This window comes from Pelodiscus sinensis, chromosome 2 (genome assembly GCF_049634645.1).
Source record: "Pelodiscus sinensis isolate JC-2024 chromosome 2, ASM4963464v1, whole genome shotgun sequence".
Classification (NCBI taxonomy): domain Eukaryota; kingdom Metazoa; phylum Chordata; order Testudines; family Trionychidae; genus Pelodiscus; species Pelodiscus sinensis.
In genome coordinates this window covers 139,243,347-139,266,858 of record NC_134712.1, presented here as the reverse complement: position 1 = coordinate 139,266,858, position 23,512 = coordinate 139,243,347, and the positions used below count along the sequence as shown (strand labels likewise).

At 41.9% G+C, this 23,512-nt stretch overlaps 1 protein-coding gene across 2 annotated transcripts in view; it reads left to right on the top strand.

Moving 5' to 3' along the window:
• The window catches only part of ICE1 (interactor of little elongation complex ELL subunit 1), a 61,606-nt gene extending 38,949 nt beyond the window's left edge, over window positions 1-22,657 (top strand). Inside the window, exons 17-20 of one of the 2 annotated variants that reach the window (XM_075921506.1) lie at window positions 5,168-5,358; window positions 5,998-6,104; window positions 19,644-19,742; window positions 21,497-22,657. In XM_075921506.1, the coding sequence (XP_075777621.1) occupies window positions 5,168-5,358; window positions 5,998-6,104; window positions 19,644-19,742; window positions 21,497-21,678 (579 nt within the window). In that variant the 3' untranslated portion in view covers window positions 21,679-22,657. Of the gene's footprint in view, window positions 1-580; window positions 713-5,167; window positions 5,359-5,997; window positions 6,105-19,643; window positions 19,743-21,496 lie in introns of those variants that run through there. The other variant, XR_012901813.1, reaches the window with a different exon arrangement.
• The last annotated feature ends 855 nt before the right edge of the window (window positions 22,658-23,512 follow it).

The window sequence follows — 23,512 nt, the reverse complement described above, 5'->3', positions numbered from 1 at the left end:
AGACCACTGGGTCTGATGTCCTCATTGACCTATGTCACTTTGTTTCTAGTCTGAACATGAGATCATTGCAGATGTAAGTGGCAGAACATAAGCATTGCTTTCAGAGGAGACAGACTATTGCTCCTCAAGGGCTCAAACAGCTTTGCTGGTAATAGAATAGGGATAATATTCTCAAGGAGGAATCCTTTATTCTGCCTGATCCCTTTTTAATCATAATCATCACTGATATGTTTATTCTGTACTGGGGTGCACATTGTGCCTAGAATTGAAGGCCAGAAAGGAGTCTGTGATCATCTAGTTTGAGCTCCAGAATAACACAGACTATAGAACTTCACCAGAATAATTTGTTGTGTATATCTTTTTAGAAAAATGTCCAATCTTGATTTAAAATTTTTCAGTGATGGAGAATCCATTATGACCCTAGGTAATTCATTCCAGTGATTAATTTTATGATTGTTTAAAATGTACACCTTATTTCCAGGCTGAATTTGTCTAGCTTCAGCTTCTAGCCATTGCATCATATTATACCTTTCTCTGTTAGACTGAAGAGCCCATTATTAAATATTTGTTCCCCATGTAGGTACTTAGAGTGATCAAGTTGCCTCTTAGCCTTCCCACACCTCTTCCAGTTTATCAACATCCTTCTTGAATTGTGGATACCAGAACTGGACAGAGTATACCAGTAGCGGTCGTACCAGTACCAAATACAGAGGTAAAATAGACTCTGACTCCTATTCAAGATTCCCCTTTTTATGCATCCCAGGATTACATTAGGGTTTTTTTTGGCCATGGTGTTACTCTGTGAGCTCATGTTCAGTTGATTGTCCATCATGACCACTGAATCTTTTTCAGAAACTTTGTTTTCCAGGATAGGATCCCTATTCTGTAAGTATGGCCTACATTCTTTGTCCCTACATTTATATATTTACACTTAGACACATTAAATTGTGGTGTTTTCTTAGGCACAATTTAACTAGCAATCCAGAGTGCTCTGTGTTAGTGACTTGTTTTCATTATTTACCACTCCAGTTTGATAAAGATTGCAAATGGCATGGTGATGATTTTATTGTTGCTTCCAGGTCATTAATAAAAATACATAATAGTATAGGACCACACATTTATTTCTGTGGGACCCCACTACACCAGTTCAATGCTGATTTCCCATTTACAGTTAGATTTAGAGACCTATTAGCCAGTTTTTAATCTATTTAATATGTGCCGTGTTAACATCATATCTTTCTAGTGCTTTACTCAAAATTTTGTGCAGTATCGTATAAATTGCCTTACAGAAGTCAAGTATAATTACATCAACACTACCTTTTATTGTCCAGATTTGTAATCTCATTTGAAAAAGATATCAGGTTAATTTAACTGAATCAGTTTTCCATAATGGATCAGTTTAATTGGATCAGTTTTCCAATCATGTTGGTTGGCATTCGTACTTTTCTTTAGTTCTTTATTATGAAAGTGCTAGATCAGCCACTCTGATATCTCGCCAAAGATTGATGTCAGACTGATAGACCTATAAATGACCTAGGTGATCATATTTGCAATTATTAAATATTCACACAACATTAAGTTTCTTCTAATCTCTGAAATTTCCCCAATGCTGCAAAACTTATTAAAAATTGGCTTTGCTGGTCCAGTGAGCTCTTAGCCAGCTCTTTAAAAACTCTTAGATTTAATTAATCTGGGCTTATTGATTTTTAAATGTCTAATTTTAATAGTTGTTGTTTAACATGCTCTTGATGTACTAGTGGAGTGGAAAAAGTATTATCATATGAAGAGACTTTTGTCGTCTGTGTTTTTCCAAATACAGAGCTGAAATATTTATTGAACACTCTTGTTTTTCTCCATTATTAATGATAATTCTGCTATTTTTTCTACCTAGTAATGGGCCAATACCTTTGTCAGAGTTTTGTTTGTTCCTAGTATACTTTAAAAAATGTTCCGTCATTGCTCTTAGATCTATTGGCCATAGAATTTCTCCTTGTGTTCTTTCACTTAACTTTTTATAATTCCTAACTTCTAATTTATATTCATTGCAATCAACTTCTCCTTTCTTCCATTTGTAATATATTATTTTTGATAGCCAGCTTCACTTCACTTCACTTCTAAACCAGATTGTTTGTTGTTTTTAATTAGTAGAACTGTCTTCCTCGATTGGGACTTTTAATGTATCTAGTCAAGTGTTGTTAAACAAGTCCTCTTGAGCACATTTCCATCAAAATTACCATCTGCTAGGAGGGTAAATGAGCTTAAGCTTTGGCTGCTCCACTTCTTGTTCTCCGCCAGATCCCAGTCCCAGCCAGGGGATGTTCCTCTGCATATTTTAGATGTAAAAATGATTATTTTTACCTGGAAAATACCAGGCCACTTAGAAAACTCTATAGGTTACGTGTAGAATATGGGACAGTGAACAATGCTCCACTAGTTATGGCTCTAACCTAGAACTTAGGAGATTTGGGTTCAAGTACCAAAAACTTACTATGTGAAATAGGGATGTAATAGTGTAGTCGATTAACCAATAAGCAAAACCTTATAGGTTTATATTATAGACTACATGCATTTCCCTCCCCTGCCTCCTTCAGTACATTTTTTAGCAGGCAGGCAGCCCGGCTCAGTCCTGGCTCACGCCGGGTCCAGGCCAACCTTCACTTGCTGTGGCTGTTTTTAGTAGCCACATAGGCGGGCAGCCAAGCTCAGTTTCAGCTTGCACTGAGTCTGGGAGCTCAGGCATCCCCTAGACAGGGGTGCTGCCACCCTGTGCTGCTGCCTCTTTATTAGAGGCAGCAGCACTGGGCAACAGGCAGGCAGTCTGCAACGGGAGCTGTTTTGTAAACTGGCTCCCCTCGCCAGTGGCAGAGGGCTCCAAGGGTGAAGCCAGAGTGCACTGACTACCAGCCCCACCTTTGGCGACTGTAGAATAGTCAACTAACCGATAAGAATTCATGAGGTTACTCGACTATTCAGTTTACCCATATTTAACATCCATAATGTGAAACTTGGGCAAGTCACTTACTCTTTCTGTAATTTCCATGCCCAATCTGTAAAAGTGGAATGGCAGTACTGCCTTACCACACAGAAATGCTGTTACATCTTTGTTAGGAAACTAGTGTCCCCTGATTTAAAGATTGACTCCACTAGAGCCACCACTGTATTAGTGGCATATTTCTGGCTAGTTTCCCTAGAGAAGATGTATAATGCAGCAGCTTGAAATTAAGACTAAATGTTCACCAATGAGTACTCTTTGGATTTAGCTTTGTGCTCTGATTCCCCAGTTGCAGAGAGTGGTCCATATTTAATTAAGAATTCCTTCCCTGCAGTCGTCTTGGTAGTACACTGCTTTCTAATCTCTCTCATGTGAGACTACAGAGCTTCTCAATTACAAAAGAGAGGTTACTCATCAATAGCTGTTCAAGTGCTTGGTCATGTCTATTCCATTCTAGGTGTGCATGTGCCTACACACACAGTTGGAGATTTTTGTCTTAGTGTCATCTGTAGGGTTTGCTGTGGTGCCTCCTTTTGTGCTGGGTTCATGCTGGTATATTAGGTACTGCTGACCCTGCCTACACAACTTTTCAGTTTCTTTTTACCACCTGTGACCATTGGTCTAAGCACCTTGTCTTGCATCACAAGGCCATTAGCAGTTCTTACATTGCATTGTTCTGTCTCCTTTGTTTTGCCTTGTTAGCTACTTAGACCATTAAGCTAAGCTAGAGTAGTTGATCAGTTAAAGTCCTGGCTGGTGCAACTGGCTGATACCTAATAGTGACATTCACAATAGCTGTTTAAAGTGCATGGGGGGGCCCCACAGAAAGTAGAGGTGTGGTACCTGTAAAAACATTTGCCCTCAAACTCAAAGGGAGCAGGATATTCATTTGAGGGTGCTCCACATGGAGCCCCCCCCCCCCCCAACCCTGGTCAGAAGACTCCGTTTTCTGATGCTAGGGTCTCCAGTTATACTAATCTACTGGCGCCAAATACACCAGCGTGTGAGTGCAGCACTGTGAAAGGGGCTTCAGAGCTGACCCTATGAATACTCTTAAGGCAAAAATCTGTAGAGATGGCACACATGAGCATGCACACACCTAAGATAGAGTGGAAGTGAACAACACATCTCGAACAGTTATGAAAAGGTAGATAACCATTTTTTTCTTTGGAAGTCACCTCTGTGCACTCAGGCTGTCTGCCCATCTTCCTTTCTGCCTTGGAGCTGTATATAATATCAGGGTGCTGCAGATAGAAAGAAGGAATTGAGGTGATGGTGACACTCCCTTAGGTGGAGTAGGGTGAAGATGTTATCCTCATGCTAGGACTCTCATGATCACCTTCTCTTCCCTCTGTGGATTTGGCTTTTCAAATCAGTTCCATCTCTCAGTGCCAAGGACATCATATTCCTTAGGTGGAAATACATAGTCAGCTTTTGAAGAATAGGTTCTGGTAAGTAACAGTGCCTAATATAAGGATCCTTATTATCCAATCAGAATTCACCCTGTCTATAAAAGTATAAATATCCCAGTTTCATTCTAAGTCATAGTATCAGTTTAGTGTATTGCATACTCATTCCAGAATTTACTGCTATTCTATTGTATCAACATCTGTTCTGAGAAAACTGTATCTGTTGAGTTTGTACTGAGAGAGCAGCATTTAAATATTTTGGATATTTAAAGACTATAGCTGCATTTAAATTTGCTGATAGTTCTAGCTTCAGTTTAATGTGCTAAATAGCTTTATGTCACGTTACTTTGCTAGGTTAAAATATTTTTGACACATTCGCTTCGAAACTAGCATTTAGTAAGGATTAGACAACCGCAACATTTTAACTCAAAAATTCACTAATGTGAGTTGTGAGCAACTGTCTTTTTGCAGTGAAAAACGTTTTCTCATTCTACCGTAATTCAGACAAATGAAAATGTAATAATTGCAAAAAATCATGTCTGGAATGGTGCCATATATAGAAAAGGAAAATACCGAGGATATGTAAGTGGGGTTATAATTCCCAAAGTGATCAAATTACAGTATTCATACCAAGTGAATTCTTGTAAGAATCATGGATTATGGTTTGTCTGTTGGCCATTTTTAAGGTAAAATACTGAGAAAAGTATCCTTAGTTTGGGATACTTTCCTTTTCCTATTTTAAGATAAATCAATTTTAACTTTCCAGACTCCACCTTTGGATACAGGCATTATGGTCTCAAGCCTGCTTTTGGCAATACAGTTGTGTCCAAAAATGGAATTCCAGTTGAGTGAGCAATATGGAGAAGACTTGAGTGAAAGCACTTGGGAATATATATTTGCTATTGATCTCCTCTGCTGTCACTTGAAATGGACTTGGACCCATGACAATATCATAAGGTATTGTGCTACTTACTCCTTATGTTTTCTTGTTCGTTATATTCAAAAGCCAATGATTTTGCTTTTAGCTAATGAGCTTTAAAAACAAAATCCTGTTATGTTTCTCTAACTGATGACGATTCTGTACGTAAAATGGCTACTCTTTTTGGTAGTATCAGTCCATACTAGCAATAGCAACTGGTCAAAAATTATTTGCTTTGTAAATAGATTTAGTAGCGCCTCAGCCCAATGTATGAGTGGAAATGAAATGCTTGATCTTCTAAAGACAGTGGTTAATTTCCATCAGACAAAAGAATGACTAGAAAATGCACCTGAAAATTGAAATGCACTGTAGCCAAAACTACTTCAGTATTGAACAGCTGTAACCCAGACACAGTGTGACGAGTCTAGTATTTTAGGTTTCTTCTTCAGGAGGCAAGTAATTTCTTTAACTGGCTATTAAAAAGATAAACAAAACAACTGCTGAAGGATTGAAAATGTACAAGTTCCAAGTAGATGAATTATTGAGCAGGTGAGATTATAAAAGGCGGATAAAAATGTATCACACCGCTCTTCAGTTTTATCACATGATTAACAACACCATACCTGTACACAGAGTCTTTCAAGTCTGATGTTTTCAACTCCAATTTTCTTCCACAGTAAAGAGCTTTGGCCTGTCATGGATAAGTGGGTGAAGCATAGGAAAGGACATGAGACTATTCCACCTACCCCAGATATTATTGTAGCATCAACACTCAGGCTAATTGGTGAGTAAAACATGTTTTGGTTGAATTCCTACTTTTTATAAATACACTCTTTGAAAATGCCTGGATGACTTCTGGAAGCTGGAATGGCTTTTCAATTTCATTGTTACTTTAAATGTGATATTTCACCATTGAGTCAACAATTTTTATCGAAGATTTATTCCCTCTGACTGTGAAGATGAGTGATACTGATCTGTATTTCAGTCTTGTGAACAGAAATTGCTATGGCCTTGTGGAAGGCTATATAGTAGATTCCTAATGACTCAATTACTATCTATGTTTATTACTGGAAAGTAAAGAGTTTTTTCTCTTTGTGGAAAAGGTACACATTAAATTCTGATGTCCCTATATTTTAGGGTTTTTCAAACTTCCCTCACATTTTCTAGTAGATTCCTAAACTTGCATAAAACAATCTCTTCCTCCTGTCATAATTATACATCATTGACTGCGAAAGGAATTTCTTACATGGAAACACATATTGGGAGAGTATTTTAGTATATCTTCATTGTTTTGTAAAACATTTTTGCAGCTGGAAACTAAAATAATTTAGTACCATTTAACTAGCCAGCTTTCTGTGGACCGTAACTTGGAAATCTCTGTACAAATTAAAATATTTCCTATGCGTTTGCTCATCCCATATAGATTTTATTACTGTATACGCTTACATTTTGTTGATTCCAGTAGGTGACACTCTTCTGCTCTGAGTTAGTAAAAATTTCTAGCACAGCAGTTTATCAGCCTTCTTTTCATTTGTAAACCTCTAAAACATTTCACATGGACCCTTTTGGAAATCTTAAACAGAGGCTATGTCTAACACTGCTAGGGGGTTTTCAGCAGAAAATATGCAAATCGTGCTCTCATTTGCATATCTTCTGCCAATCCTTTTTGCAGACGAGGTTTTCCACTAAAAAGCCCCGTGTAAATGGGGCTGTTTGTCAGAAAAAAACCCTTTTTTGCATGGTCCTGTAAACCTCATTTTTTGAGGAATTAAGGGATCTTGTGGGAATTAAGGGAATGAGAAATATATTTTGAGTCTCTGAGCTAAACTCCACTACCACAACCACATCAGTCATTTGTTGTGGAAGCAGCAAGTTCTCCTTCAAGTGGTCCCTGTGGGGGCTCTACTCTGGGTGCTGGTGCGTCCTTGCACCAGTGACTGGAGACTTTTTCTAGCAGTTTCTACTGCACCGCACACGTGCTGCAGCGCTCCCTTGTGCTGTTGAAATCCATTAGGCGCGTGCGCGGTGCAGCTCCTCAGTTCCTTCTCTACCGTCCTCGGCAACAGATGTAGCCTTTCGTTCTCTCAAATTTCTGTTAAAAAATAGACAAGTACCCAGTTAATCCCTATAGTTACCTCATTATCCAAGTTCTTTCAGCCCCTTTTCCTCCTTCCCAGTCAGTTTAAAAAAAAAAAAAAAGTTCTTCCTTGCGGCTCGCTGCTTTTCCCCCCAGCACCTCATTCCCGGTTCTCCTGGCTTTAAGAGGTGCGAGTCTTGCCGCGATGCTGTGCCCATTTCTGACAGACACTCTAAGTGCATAAAGTGTCTGGGGGAGTCACATCAGACACAAAAGTACCCCACTGCTCTAAACTCACCGCAAGAGCACGTTGTGATCTGGCTAACAGACTCAGGACACTCCTACGAGAAGTCCCTTCTCCCATCTTCAGAGGACTCTCTTATGGCTCCAAAACCGGCCTCGCAGAGTAAGGGTATGGACAAAGATCATCCCTCTACCCACTCCAGCCTCGCGGCGTCGAAAACAGGCCTTTCCCCAACTCGCTCACTACCCTCGGCACCGACTGCCACACAGGTCATCACCGAGGATAGACCCAGAACATCTGGTTTATCACTGCCTAAGACATCGGCACTACATAAGCGAACCCACTCAGAGCCGAAACCGAGATCAGCAGCACTGCAGTCTATGGCACCGGATACACGGGCGGGCCAACACGGAGCGATCGGCACCGAAGCACTATACAAAAACAGCACCGGTATCCACACCAAAGAAGCCCTGTACCGACATGCCTTCGGCACCAATTAAGCTACACCACCCGGCACCGATGGACGAGACCAGTACCGATCACTGGTGCGATGTCATACACCAATGGTACCGATTTCACTGGATTTGTCCATACAGTCGGTGAGGTCCTGTAGGTCTTCCATTGTTTCTCACTCCCCCAGTGAGATCAACATGGAATCAAGGAGCAGGTTTTCTTCCCAACAATTCAGCTTGGCCCACAGACTGCCCTCTTGGCAACCTGGCTCAGTACAGTACGCCTACCTTCCTCCTCTACTGCTGTGGTATGCACAGCAGTATGCTTACCCACCACCATACACCCCTCAATGGCAAGCATGGGAGCCACGTCCCAAGGCCATCTCGAGATCACCACCGGCCTCACCTCCTATCACTGCTTCAGTGACTGAGCCAAACTCTCTAGCTCACTCTGAGATACAGGACTCTCTGTCCGAAGGAGAGGCTAGATACCCTTTACACAATTTATCATCATCTCCAGATGAGGCGGTCACAGCCGAAGCCCCACCATCTGGCGACGACGCGAGAAAGTTCCAAGACCTTTTCAAAAGAGTGGCCTCGGCGCAGGAGTGTGACCTTCCGGAGATGCAGGTGAAACAATACCGGCTTCTATGCACACTGCAATCTTCCACTACCTCCAGAATAGCACTCCCCATGGACCAGGCTATTCTGGACCCTGCCGATAACATCTGGCAGACTCCTGCTTCCATTACCCCAACAAACAAAAGGGCTGACCGCAAATATTTCATCGCCCCCAAAAACATGGACTCTACTTTTTACTCATTCCCCTCCAAACTCATTAGTAGTGCACTCTGTTCAGCATAAAGGAAGATAACCTAACCTTAGAACCACTCCACAGGACAGAGACCACAAGAAAGTTGACATCATGGACCGCAAGGTCTACTCCTCCGCCACCTCGTTCCTCAGAGCAGCAAATTATACAGCGATGCTCACGGACTACGACAACGCCAATAATTCCAAACTACAGAATCTGCTCTAACAGTTCTCAGAACACAAGAGACCAACTCTACTCAACATTATGCAGGAGGGCCACACCATCTCCCGCACCGTCCTACAGTCCACTATGGAGATGGCAGACACCGCGGCCCGTATTACAGCATCCAGCATGCAAAGGATCTTCAGACATCGGGGTCCCGAGGGATTTACAACAGAAGGTCGAGGATCTACCATTCGATAAGACCAACCTATTCGCAGTTAAGACGGAGAAGGTGTTGCATTTCATGAAGGATTCCCGTACTACCCTCAGGACCCTGAGAATGTACACTCCCCCCTTTAAGAGAACGAGGTACCAGACCTACCAGCGGCCCAGGGAGCCCTTTAGACGACAGACCAGATATGCCTTCTGTCAAAAACAAAGACTACAGTGTCGTAGACCTCAACGCCAACACCAACAGCACTCCTCCGTAACCCACCTACCTGCAAACAAACAGCAGGTTTGAAAAACGGATCGAGAGTCAGAAAGCCATTTCACCACCACTTGCAACCAGCCTTTCTCAATTCCATCACCCTTTCTGGACACTTTTCCACCAATGGTCCCTCATCACATCAGACAAATGGGTCCTGGAACTGATTCAACATGGCTATGCTATCCCGTTTACTTCCCTGCCCCCTTCCCACCCTCCCACTTCATTCCTCTTCAGGGACCCATCTCACAAAACCCTTCTCCAACAGGAGGTTTCACACCTTCTACAACTGTGTGCCATAGAACAAGTATCACCAGAATTCCAAGGTTGGGGGTTCTATTCAATCTACTTCCTAACCCAGAAGAAGAGTGGAGGATGGCAACCCATGTTGGATTTGAGAAGACTCAACAAGTACATTGCCTACCACCATTTCAAAATGGTAACCTTAGCAACAATCATCCCGGCATTGGATCAAGGGGTCTGGTTTTCGGCTCTTGACCTCCAGGATGCCTACTTCCATATCACGGTCTATCCTGCTCACAGATGTTTCTTGCGGTTTATGGTGGGCACACAACACTGTCAGTACCGAGTGCTTCCCTTTAGCCTCTCAACTGACCCCAGGGTGTTTTCCAAAACCCTGGCGGTCATAATGGCCTCACTTGGGCATCAAGGGTCATGATTTCCCATACTTTGATGACTGTCTCATAAAAGGGTCGTCCCTTCAGGAAACCAAAGCCATGACTGACACCACATTGCACTTTCTGGTCAATCTGGGCTTTCATATAAACCATGCAAAATCTACCCTACTTCCAGTGCCGAAATTGGAGTTCATAGGGGCCTTCATCGACATGGAAGCAGCAAAGCTACTGTGCCTGAACACAGATTCAACACCATTCACGACGTTATCATGACTGTGCGATCAGTTCCTACCATGACGGTATGCAAATGTCTCAAAATTCTCGGACATATGGCCTCTGACGTATGTCGTCACGTTGGCCAGACTCCACATGAGGGGCTGAGGCGGGGTCCCCCCACCACGCCCTCTCCCCCACGAGCTTACAGCAGTCAAAGCAGGCACTGGGGCCTAGTCTAGCAATCAAAGCAAGCCCTGGGGCCTATTCTGTGCCCTGAGGGGATGGGGTAGGAGGGTCCGGGCCCTCCCTCTCCACCGGACCCCAACCCAGGGCCCTAGTAGTGGTGGGTGGTTCCCACCACTGGCTTGGCGGGGGGTTCTCCCCGAAACACGCCAAGCCCACTGGGGGGTTCCCTGCCCCTTACCCTGGGTTGCTTCCTACCCCAGCCCTGTGGCCGACGGAGAAAAAAGGCATATAAATATTAGTCATAATGAAGTCTACATACCTGTAGTGTCGAACTTTTTTGCATTTTTTCCCCTGTTGTGTTCTGATCTGTGTTTATAGCAGAAACTATTATTAGACTCCTGTTGTAGTACCATGAAACACTCGTAAACTGAGACTTTCAGTAAGTTACTCATTGCTTTGGGAAATGGAACAAACAGTAAAGAATATATCAGTGTGTGAAAGGAGGCTTCAAGAATAGGAATTGGGTGGAGTCCCAGTGGATCAGATTGTGAAATGGGCTTAAAAAAATTTGAGAACACCTGTGACCTCTGAAGAATGAAAACTTCTAGCTTAATATATTTTTTTAATTTAATTTTAGTGACTTTTTGCTTTTGTACAATATAGAATCATAGAATCATAGAATAATAGGACTGGAAGGGACCTCGAGAGGTCATCGAGTCCAGCCCCCCGCCCTCAAGGCAGGATCAAGCTCCGTCTACACCATCCCTGACAGATGTCTATCTAACCTGTTCTTAAATATCTCCAGAGAGGGAGATTCCACCACCTCCCTTGGCAATTTATTCCAATATTTGACCACCCTGACAGTTAGGAATTTTTTCCTAATGTCCAATCTAAACCTCCCCTGCTGCACTTTAAGCCCATTACTCCTTGTCCTGTCCTCAGAAACCAAGAGGAACAAATTTTCGCCTTCCTCCTTGTGACACCCTTTTAGATATTTGAAAACCGCTATCATGTCCCCCCTTAATCTTCTTTTTTCCAAACTAAACAAGCCCAGTTCATGAAGCCTGGCTTCATAGGTCATGTTCTCTAAACCTTTAATCATTCTTGTCGCTCTTCTCTGTACCCTTTCCAATTTCTCCACATCTTTCTTGAAATGTGGTGCCCAGAACTGGACACAGTACTCCAGCTGAGGCCTAACTAGTGCAGAATAGAGCGGCAGAATGACTTCACGAGTTTTGCTTACAACACACCTGTTGATACAACCTAGAATCATATTTGCTTTTTTTGCAACAGCATCACACTGTTGACTCATATTCAACTTGTGGTCCACTATGACCCCTAGATCCCTTTCCGCCATGCTCCTTCCTAGACAGCCGCTTCCCATCTTGTATGTATGGAACTGATTGTTCCTTCCTAAGTGGAGCACTTTGCATTTCTCTTTATTAAACCTCATCCTGTTTACCTCTGACCATTTCTCTAACTTGCTAAGGTCATTTTGAATTATGTCCCTATCCTCCAAAGAAGTCGCAACCCCACCCAGTTTGGTATCATCTGCAAACTTAATAAGAGTACTCTCTATCCCAATATCTACATCATTGATGAAGATATTGAATAGTACGGGTCCCAAAACAGACCCTTGAGGAACTCCACTTGTTATCCCTTTCCAGCAGGATTTAGAACCGTTAACAACAACTCTCTGACTACGGTTATCCAGCCAATTATGCACCCACCTTATCGTGGCCCTATCTAAGTTATATTTGCCTAGTTTATCAATAAGAATATCATGCGAGACCGTATCAAATGCCTTACTAAAGTCTAGGTATATGACATCCACCGCTTCTCCCTTATCCACAAGGCTCGTTATCTTTTCAAAGAAAGCTATCAGATTAGTTTGGCATGACTTGTTCTTCACAAACCCATGCTGGCTATTCCCTATCACTTTATTACTTTCCAAGTGTTTGCATACGATTTCCTTAATTACCTGCTCCATTATCTTCCCTGGGACAGACGTTAAACTGACCGGTCTATAATTTCCTGGGTTGTTCTTATTCCCCTTTTTATAGATGGGCACAATATTTGCCCTTTTCCAGTCTTCTGGAATCTCCCCTGTCTGCCATGATTTTTCAAAGATCATAGCTAAAGGCTCAGATACCTTCTCTATCAGCTCCTTGAGTATCCTGGGATGCATTTCATCAGGACCTGGTGACTTGCTGACATCTAACTTTCCTAAGTGATTTTTAACTTGTTCTTTGTGTATCCTATCTTCTAAACTTACCCTCTCTCTGCTTGTATTCACTACGTTAGGCACACCTCCAGACTTCTCGGTGAAGACCGAAACAAAGAAGTCATTGAGCATCTCTGCCATTTCCAAGTTCCCTGTTACTGCTTCTCCCTCCTCGCTAAGCAGTGGGCCTACCCTGTCCTTGGTCTTCCTCTTGCTTTTAATGTATTTATAAAATATGTTAAATGTCTTGGAACTTGCTACAGTAGTTTAGCAGTTAGTGTATAGAGCACATTAAGAGTGACTGTAGAAAATAAAATTATTCTAATTAAAACAAAATAGTATCAAGATATGGGAACACAGTGAAGATAATACCTTTTTTGGGTTCAATTTAGTCCAGAAGGAGAGATTACCCTCACCAGCCTCTTCTTCCTCAGTGAGCTCTAAGTAAGCTTCAAAGATTGTGTGTCTCACCAACAGAAGTTGGTCCAATAAAATACATTACCTTATCCACCTGTTTTAATGTCATTTTGTTTTTAAACAGAATTTTGTTTACATTCACTTTGAAGTAGGGGAGCAAGTTTTGATTTAGCTTTTTGGAATAACATTAATCATCAGATATGGTGATTGTAGCTGATTTCTGGTGTCTTCATGCATCTCCTACATGGAGGAAGAAGCAAGCTTTTTAGATCAACTTTTACATTTCCATAAATCCTTTTGATCAAGTTCTTCCCTCAAATGTTAGCTATTTCTTCAGTAAATACTAAGGGTACGTCTAAACTACATGCCTCTGTCGCCAGAGGCATGTAGATTAGGCTACCAGGCATAGGAAAATGAAGCGGCGATTTAAATAATCGCCGCTTCATTTAAATTTACATGGCTGCCGTGCTGAGCCGACAAACAGCTGATCAGCTGTTTGTCAGCTCAGCGTGATAGTCTGGACGCACGGGTGTCGACATCAAAGGTATTTGTCGACCACCCAGGTATGCTTCCTGGGATGAGGTTTACCTGGGTGGTCGACAAATGCCTTTGATGTTGACACCCGCGCGTCCAGACTACCGCGCTGAGCCGACAAACAGCTGATCTGCTGTTTGTCGGCTCAGCGCGGCAGCCATGTAAATTTAAATGAAGTGGCGATTATTTAAATCGCCGCTTCATTTTCCTATGCCTGGTAGCCTAATCTACATGCCTCTGGCGACAGAGGCATGTAGTCTAGACATAGTCAATTAGGGTATCTGCAATAGGTGTTCTCCCTTAAAGTTTGAGAGAACCAGAAAGGGAAGAAAAATAATGCTGCCACACTTGATTATTGTTCTTTAACGAATTATTTGGGTAAAATATACACTAAATGTCATTGTTCACAGGATGCACTATGTGAAATGCATGCTTAATGTCTTCTGAATAGCACAGCATATAAAGCAGGATTATTCCTATGCAGCATGTATATGAGACCTCTCCAAAGAACATATAGGTGCTATGAAAAGCTATTAATTTAGTAGGTGGCTCTTTTCTGGCTGAGTACTGAGACAGCACGCTAATCAGAGGCTCTTTCACATGAGCTATCTAACCTATTTGTGGATATTTAAGATCCCACGGTGCTTTGGCAGAGAAATAATGTTGTCCCCAGTCTCCTGTATAAACTGTAAATTAAGTATTCTTCATTCCTAAACATTGACTCTGCAGTTTCAGTTGTACATACAATATTATTGGTTTTTCATTGAATGATGGTGCCTGTGTGTATTGCACATCTGGGGGTGTGAATGAGCCGGGAAGCTGTTTTACTCATTTCCATTCACTTGCATGTATGTAGTGGTCTCGTCTCGCTCCCAGTCAAAGGTATAAGAACTAGTGCAAGGCAGAGTTTCTCCAGTTCCTCTTACAGCCACATGGCCTAAGCTGGAACTCCCTGCTTCATTATGAATATAAGTATAGTAAAATATTTATCTGACATGTTCTTGGCACTCACCTATTTCTCCAACATTTTCTTTAAAATTCTGATTAGGAAAGAGGGAGTTGGGGTATGGAAGGGGGTTTGGAATGTAGGAGGGGTTTTGAGGTGCTGGATCCAAGAGGCAGTCATGCTGGACAGCTGCTCCTGGTGGAGGTGTGGCCAGGTGGATCTGCATGCTTCCTCTATTTCAGAGGTGGGGAACCTTTTTTGGGTGAGGGGCCACTGACCCACAGAAAAATCAGTCGGGTGGTGGGCACGGGGGGGCTGGATCCAGGCAAGTCAGGGACTGCATCTGGCCTTTCGGCCTACTGTTCACCACCCCTGCTGTACTTTCAGGTTCTGCCCCTGCAGCGCCCATTGGCTGCGGTTCCCAGCCAGTGGGAGTTGTTGAGCCAATGCTTGGGGCTGAGCAGGGTCAGTGTGCAGAACCACCAAACTGTGCCCCTACCAAGACCAGCCAGGCAACAACTGAACCTTCTATGAAGATTAGAAATACCAGTTTATAGATCGGACCAGTTGATATAGGGCCAGATAACACAGCTTTTGCTGTACATAAAGGGTTTTTTTTTTTCAAGTGATAGTTAGTGTAGTTCTTTTCTCATTCACTGACTATATTCCCTCTACTGTTCCCCCACCCCCAAGGACTATGTCCCAGATTCCAGGCTTCAAAAACTGTTTCCTTTCCATGCTCCTTTTCTGTGGGCAACAAGCAGCACAGATGTCTTAGCAAGGCATGCAACATTTGCCAATCCTTCTTACCCTAGGCCCAGGAAGCCTGCGAGCTTCATCTTTGTAAATGCCTGATGGAGGAAACAATGAGATCCAGGGCACACTTGAATCTTCAACCAGAAGACCTGCCATCACTGGTGGTGAGTGCTGTTCCCAAGACCACACATGCTCGGCATAGAGCAAAAATCACTCATGGGAAGAGTAGATTCTCACTGCAGAATGCTCCCAAGTGCAGCATTTCCTCCTGGAGCCATGTCATGTCAGGTGAGAAGTTGCATGTACATCTGACTGGATTGACACCCAAGAGTTTTGCTTGAGGCTGGTAAGGTCAGGCACATATGGGATCCAACAGTGATCCTGGCACGCAAGCAGCATGCTCATTGCTGTGCACGCTGCCTGCTCCACCAGTACCCATATGCTTCCCAGATAAACCAGCTCTGCAGTTACTGCCATGCCCATCCAGAATCTTCTCCCACACACTGCGGACCCTTGGATTATCAGAGGCTTTTCTGTTGTGGAAGAGTGATCCTCCCCTGTTTTCTCTCTATCTCCTGCTCATTCATGACATTCTGACCCTGGAGAATGAAGTCCTGCTGTTGCCAGAGATGCCTGTTCACCTACTACACTGGGAACAGCCAGCACTAACAAACCTTATTCAGCGTCCAAGGAGTTTTTGGAGCCAGAACCCACTTTCTCACTGTTTTCACAGTGTAGTCTGGACCTACATCCCATGCTGTCTGGCATATGACTTAACAGAGGCCTTGGTACTGTTTCCTCTGGGGCCCACCACATCTGAAGGACCCTTCCTTTTAGCCATACAGGCAGTCCCCGGGTTACGTACAAGATAGGGACTGTAGGTTTGTTCTTAAGTTGAATCTGTATGTAAGTCGGAACTGGCGTCCAGATTCAGCCGCTGCTGAAACTGATCAGTTTCAACAGCGGCTGAATCTGGACGCCAGTTCTGACTTACATACAGATTCAACTTAAGAACCCCAGGCTCCGCGGCTTTGCTCTGCTTTGCTCCCCGTCCCCTTGGTCTGCAGACCAGGGGGACAGGGAGCAAAGCCGCGGAGCACACGGGCAGCTGACAGCCCAGTATAGTATCCTGCTTGCCTGAGTTGATCATTCTCCTTCCACTCTCTCTATTAGATAGTCACTGCCAATACCAGGACTTGCTAAAAAGGGTATAGTCAGATCTTGGCATCTACTTGGAGGAGGTTCAGAATCCACAACATCTACTCCTGGACAGCTTCCACCCCCAGGGACCATCTAGAGTAGCCTTACCTTCCTCAGCCCAATGAAGCAGCCTGACAGATGCCAGAACCAGGATAGATGGTCTCAAGTGGCAGTGAGAGAGATATCTAAGCTGGATATTAGACCAAATCACAGTTTTGACCTTCTGGTCCGAGACCTGCAAATGTCTATCAGTGTCACCTGTAGCACCCCATATCATCTTTGGAGGCCATTATGCCCTTTTTGCCCACAATTGGACAAGATCACCATAGAGAGTTGTTTCCTGGAGATCATTCATCTCAGATATTCTGTCTAGTTCCTCTCATTCCTGCTGCTCAGCTGCACCCTCCTCCCCCAATCCCTGACTCCCTCTGGGACTCATCCCATCAACTGATACTTCAACAAAAAGCAGATGATCTGCTCCTTGAAGAGGTGTTAGCGCCTATCATACCTCATTATAGAAGACAAGGCTTCCACCTAATGTACTTCCTCATCCTGAAGAAGTGTGGAAGGCACTGCCCTATTATAGATTTGGATAAATGTGCTCAACACCTGAAAAAGTACAAACTCAGTATAGTCATGCTGGCCTCTTATCTCCTCACTATCCCAGCTCTTGACATGAAAGACATTTAATTCCACACCAGCATTCATCTGGCCCAGTACAATTTCCCTCTTTCAGATAGGGTTGCAACATTATCGGTTTTGGGTCCTTCGTTTCGTCACAGTGACATGACAGCATTGTGAGTGTTCACATAAACCATGTAGTGATGCATTGCCTCTGTTAATTAGTATTTCCTTACTTTGATGATCGGCTTCCAGTGATGCTATCGTGACAGGAAGCCATCTTTATAATCTCTGTCATCTTGGTCTCCAGGCACTGCTAGGTATCTAGGTATCTAACTGTGTCAATGAGGAAAAAGTCAGTGTGAACTCTTGCTTATATGATACATTTCATTGGGCACAACTCAGCTCCATTATAGAAGGGCTTTTTTCCAAGCAGATAGCTTTGTAGCACTGACATTTCTCATTGAACATGTCAAAGACCATTTAGTCTGTTAATCTCTCTCCTTCTTTGGCCATATGGCAGCCTGCACACACATCTTCATATGTGTAGTCTTCAAGCTTGGCAGCTCCTACATCTATAGACCCAACAGAGACCTTAGAGACTCTAAGGTTAAATTGTACCCCAGACTATGTTGTTCTCCTTTACACGGTGGTCTAGTCCTTCCAAGTTCATGATTGACACCCCCTGACTCCCTCCAACACTACACAGCCCCATTACAATAAATGCCTCTCTCATAGGTTATGGGGCCCACTTAGGCCAGCACAGTGATCAAGGAGTTTGGACAGTATTGGGAAGTCAGGATGTACATAATTAACTTCCACAGTCCCATCTTCCTCCTGCTTGTTGGGTCCCTCCACTTTCAACTGCTCACCAACAACACTGCAACAGTCATATACATCAACAAGCAAGACTGTATCATGTCTGCTGCCTACCGCTCTGAGTTAATCTGGCTCTGTAGCTCGTGCATCAAGAACCATACAATGTTTTAAGCTGCCTGTGTACTGGAACCCACAATTCCCTGGCCAATATACTCGGCGGGACTCCCTATCTCAATCACAAGTTGGAGTTACGTGATAACATGGTTGTGCACTACTTTGTGAAGTGGAGTGCACACACCCACACCCACCAATGGGACCTCTGCTACTCACAAGAACAAAAAGCTTGCCCCTTGTTGCTCGAGAGGAACATTATGGGAGGGCTCTCAGGGAGATGCTTGCTTCCTCCCTTGAACAGATGACCTTCACTACGCCCTCTCCTCCTGCCACTGGTGCTATAGAAGATTTATTTGGACAAAGCCACCCTCATACTCATAGCCACATTTTGGCCCCATCAGTTCTGGTTCTGGACCTCCTCAGATATTCCACCCTTACACCGCTCAGCACGTAAACACTCCTGAATCTGCTATACAAGATGAGAGAAGGCTCTGTCATCCAAATTTGAACCCTTTTCACCTCATAGCCTGGTATCTGGATAAGAGTGGAGTATAGACCATGCATACTCTACCCCATGTGACAAACCCTTACCCGCAGCAAGGGGGACTCCTTCCTTTCAGAAATTGCACATCCTCACACTTGGAATATAGATAGGGACCACACATCTCAAAGAACCTTCATTTATATGGCAGTAACTTCCTGTTTTCCTTCATTTTAAATTATTGTGTAGTGTTGCTGTGCACTGTTAAACTGTTGCCACATTCCTAACAGAAACATTACCTTGATATGAGTGTGATTTCCTATACATTTTGGTAAATTTGAAAAGTGCTTTTAAATTTAGTCATAAGTTGTATATTAATATAGTCCCTCTTTTTAGTCCACAGTCCAATATTTTGTGGCTTCAGATTTGAAATAGGATTGTTCATCTTGTACATAGGCAAGACTTTGGTTTCAACAGTAGAACCTCAGTGTTGTTAGACACCTCAGGAATGAAGGTCCTTCAACCATAACATTTTCAGAGTTACTTTCTTTCAAAAGTTTGCAACTGAACATTGATTTAATACAGCTTTGAAGCTTTGCAATTCAAAAGAAAATTCTGTTTAACTATCTTAAATATAGCAATCAAAGAAACTGTTTTCTCTTTTAAACTTTCCCTTAATTTTTTGATAGCTTACATTTAATGTAGTACTGTACTGTATTTGCCTGTGTGTGTGTCTTTCCACTGATGCCTTATTGTGTACTTCCGGTTCCGAGTAGTGTCTGTGATTGACTGGTCACTTCATAACTTTGGTATTCATAATTCTTAGGTTGTTGTGCTGTACATTCTGTTATATGTAAGGAAGGCTATGTCTAAAAATAAAGCTGCTATCGTGATCACCTATACAGAAGCACTGTAATGTTTTTCTCCTCTTTTAGGTCGCTTAGGCCAAATAGGATTGAAGGAAGGATTTTTGTCTGTTGTGAAAAATATCAGTTCTGTCATTGGGCGCTTTATACTGCATGCGAAAGAAGAAGGTAGGTAACGTTCATGTAGAAAACGTAACTGCTGATTCTTAAATCAAGGGGTTTTGCCAGTATGTTAATGAAGGATAGGAACTATGAACTCAGTCCTTCAAACTCAGTCCTTCTGTATGCATGAGGTAGAAGACAATTCACATGGGAAGGTTATTCACTTTCGTAAAGGTTTTCAGAATCATGCCACATAACTTATCATTCAATACCAGGTTTAGCATTACGTAAATCAATTAGCAGTGGCATACAAATGGCATACAAAATGGCTTCTAAATATGTCTGACAGATGAGGAGTTGATTTTATTCAGTTGTTGTTGAGGGGAGACAATTGACCAAGTATATAACTGATTTTGTTAGAATGATGCTATATATGTCTCAGCTCCTCGATTCCTAGCTGCTACAACAGGGCTATGCAACACACAGTCCGTGTTGTTTGTGGCCCACGGTGCAGTTTGGGTTTACGCAGGGCTCAACAGATGACCTGTGGGTGGGAGCCAAAACAAAAAAGTAGTCAATATAATGGTCTTTTGTTGATATGCATTTTAGTAGTTAAATTCCTGGGCAGTCATTGCTCATTAAAAGTGCTGTCATATAGGTGGAAATTGGGTAGAATTGCATTTTATTAATATCAGTAGCACTGACTTAAATGGGTCTGTGTGTTGTGTAGTCTTGTCTTAATCTTTGTATTCATGCCTGTCAGTGTGAAATAAGCTATTTGCATATATTGGCATGTATATGCAACCACACTTAAGTTGTGGCCCTCGTCATATGCTGTGAGTATCATTGTGGCCGCTGGGGCTTCCAAAGTTGAGTAGCCCTGTGCTATAATAACTTTGAGATGGCATTCGCTTTGGAGTTAGGCATGACCATGCTAAAGGTATGAGATCCCATGATATGAGAAATTAAATGATGGTGTTTCCCTTGTAGTCAAAGTGGATGTGAAATAATTATGTTTGTAGGTCTAGATTTTCAAAGGAGGCTAAGAGAATTACATGTTTAACGCCCTTAGGTGCTCCTTTGAAAATCATAGCTGCACTGAATTTAGAAGTTTTTTCTAAGACATTGACACTTTTTTTTTAATGGGCAATCAGATGTCTTAAATTACACACAGTGTGACGGTATCTTTGAAATAGGGATGTAAAATTTTTTTTAATTGGCTAATTGAATTAATTCAATTATTTTGCATTGACTATTCAATTAGTTGATAAGGGCACTCCAGGACACTTGAAACATGAAAGCGCTGTGGGGAGCACAGGGCCCTGGCGTGGGAGTCCCTGGGCTAAATGTAGCTCTCCCACTTCGAAACACTGGGAAGCCCGGCGTCAGGCTCCACATGGCTTTTCAAAGCGACAGCGCCAAGTACAGCGGCACTCTACGCAGCACTGTCATTTTGAAGCACCCCCTCCTCATCCCTCTCCCCTGTCTCTTTCTGATAGAGGTAACGGGGGGCGGGGAGAGCATGAAGCGACTAGTTGACTAGTGTGTCAACTATCCGATAAGCATTTGCTTATCAGATATGCTTTGGAATACAGCAGATACATTAATCCTATTTTCCAAGTAACACTTGTACTTCTGTTTATAGGCTTCCTTTTGATTTTTTTTTCTCATAGATTATTTTAATTTGACAATTAATAATCTTCTGAATTCAGGTTAAATGATGAAAAGGCTATTACATGTAAAATATCTTTTTAAATACTGATTTCCCCCCCCCCCCTGTGGATTTCCTTCCTAATTACTAATTTACCAAATCTTTGCAGATGTTCCTTGGGGAGTACAGTTAGCAGCAGTGTATGCACTCTTCGACTTGGGTCCAAGCAATCCATTAGAAGTTGTTGAGACCATCCAAGCTTGGAGAACAGCATCTACTAATAGTATCCCATCTGCAGTCACAAGTGGCATATCTGAAGTTAGCTCTCTGTGCACAGTAGAATTACAGTAAGAGGAGAAGGTAGTCTCATCTACAGAAAAAGTGCCTTTTATTAGATGAAAATTAGGTGATACTTTTTGGGATGAAAGTTACAAACAATATGAAGAGAGAAAATCAGGAAAAGAGCCATGTGCTTTCTTTTTGGGGAAGGTGGGAAGCGTATGGACCTATTATTTAGATAGATGTCTGGTCAGACATCTTTATAAATAATAAAATAGGTTCTGAAGTATTTTTATGCCCTCTCTGCTGCAGAAAGACATGAAATACAGATGGTGGTGGTGGTGTTCTGATGTAACTCATAGGTTACACTAATGCTATTGACTATTTAAACCAGAAAAATCCTGAGCCTATGAAAATGGAAAGGTGCTGTCTTGATAGGTCTTCCATTGGCTGAGCTTCAGGCTACCAAAACTCTTGTCTTTTTGTCTACTTGCCATAACTGCAGACTGTGGAAATTATATATAATTTAGCTGGAATCAACATTCCTTAGGTCATCTATATGCAGCGTCTTCACCATGCTGAGTCAACAAGAGAAACTCACCCGTTTGAATTACCTTAAGCTTCTTGTTCCAACGGAGTACCGCAGTTGACAGGAGTGCATTTGACAGTCAATTTAGCAGGGTCTTCACTAGAGCTGCTAACTCGAGCCCTGCTGGATAAATACTCCAGTAGTGGAGACCTATTGTGAGTTCCATTAATGTAATGAAACTACTCAAATCAGACAAGCAGAAATTTGCTTCTTTTGTAATAATTGTATGTACAGTATAAAGGATTCAGAGATAACAAATCTCTGAAAGTTTGTATATATTGTATACTCCTATAATGTGTTTCACATTTTGTTGTTGTTCCAATTTGGGAATTTTAGTATGTGTAAATAGAAAACTGGTTAAAAAGTATTATGTTTAAATTTCTAATATAGTTTCACTTGTACACATTTTTTAGAAAGTGTCTCTAAATGTTTTTATAATAAAAAACAAAATTGAACCATTTATTCATCTGTCTCTGGTGGTCATTTAAATACTTTAAATTTAGTCATAACTAATTTTTAAAAAACAAACAGATTTCCATAAGAGTTACTACATTTGGAATAATTGGCCAATACATTTGTTTAACACTTGATTGCCATGGGAAACGAAAGTTATTAGTGTTTCCATTTTGCTTTTGACCATATGACGCATAGCTCTATTAACAGGCTACTTTCCCAACAACCTTAACATAAAAAGAAAATAGTTTAAAAGTTAATTTTACTTGATTTCTGGTACACCAGACATAACCATTTCAACACAGATTTAAAAAAAACATGCTATAGCCTATAACAGCAAGGTAAAACATGTTAAAAAGCTTAATGGCATAATATCTAAAACAAGTTCTGCTAATAATTCTCTGGTGTGTATGGAGCCATGCAGCTTTCATATAAAATTCCTTTTTTATCTTAACCTATTGATATTCCTTTTCTAGAGCTAATTAACTATGAATTAAGATGAATTCTTTCAGTTTTTTGTATCAAAATATGTTTCTAGACCAACTAATTTTTGTGATTAGAAATGAGAAATGCTGGTCATCTGTGGATAAGAATGTCCAGAATAGGAGACTGCCACTAGAAGGCAGTCTAATGCAGAATTAGTTGAAATCAATTAAAACAGTCTTTTGTTCAAGAAATGTAAAACTAATACTGATTACTGGCTTTCTGATGTGGCTAACTAGACATCAGGATTTGTCCTTTTGTATCTATAATCATATGATAAAAACATACGATTTGGAAAATTGTAATGTTTTGAGACAACACTTCCTAATGTATTGACCAAGATGGAAAATAAATATAGAAATATAAAATTTCTATACACAA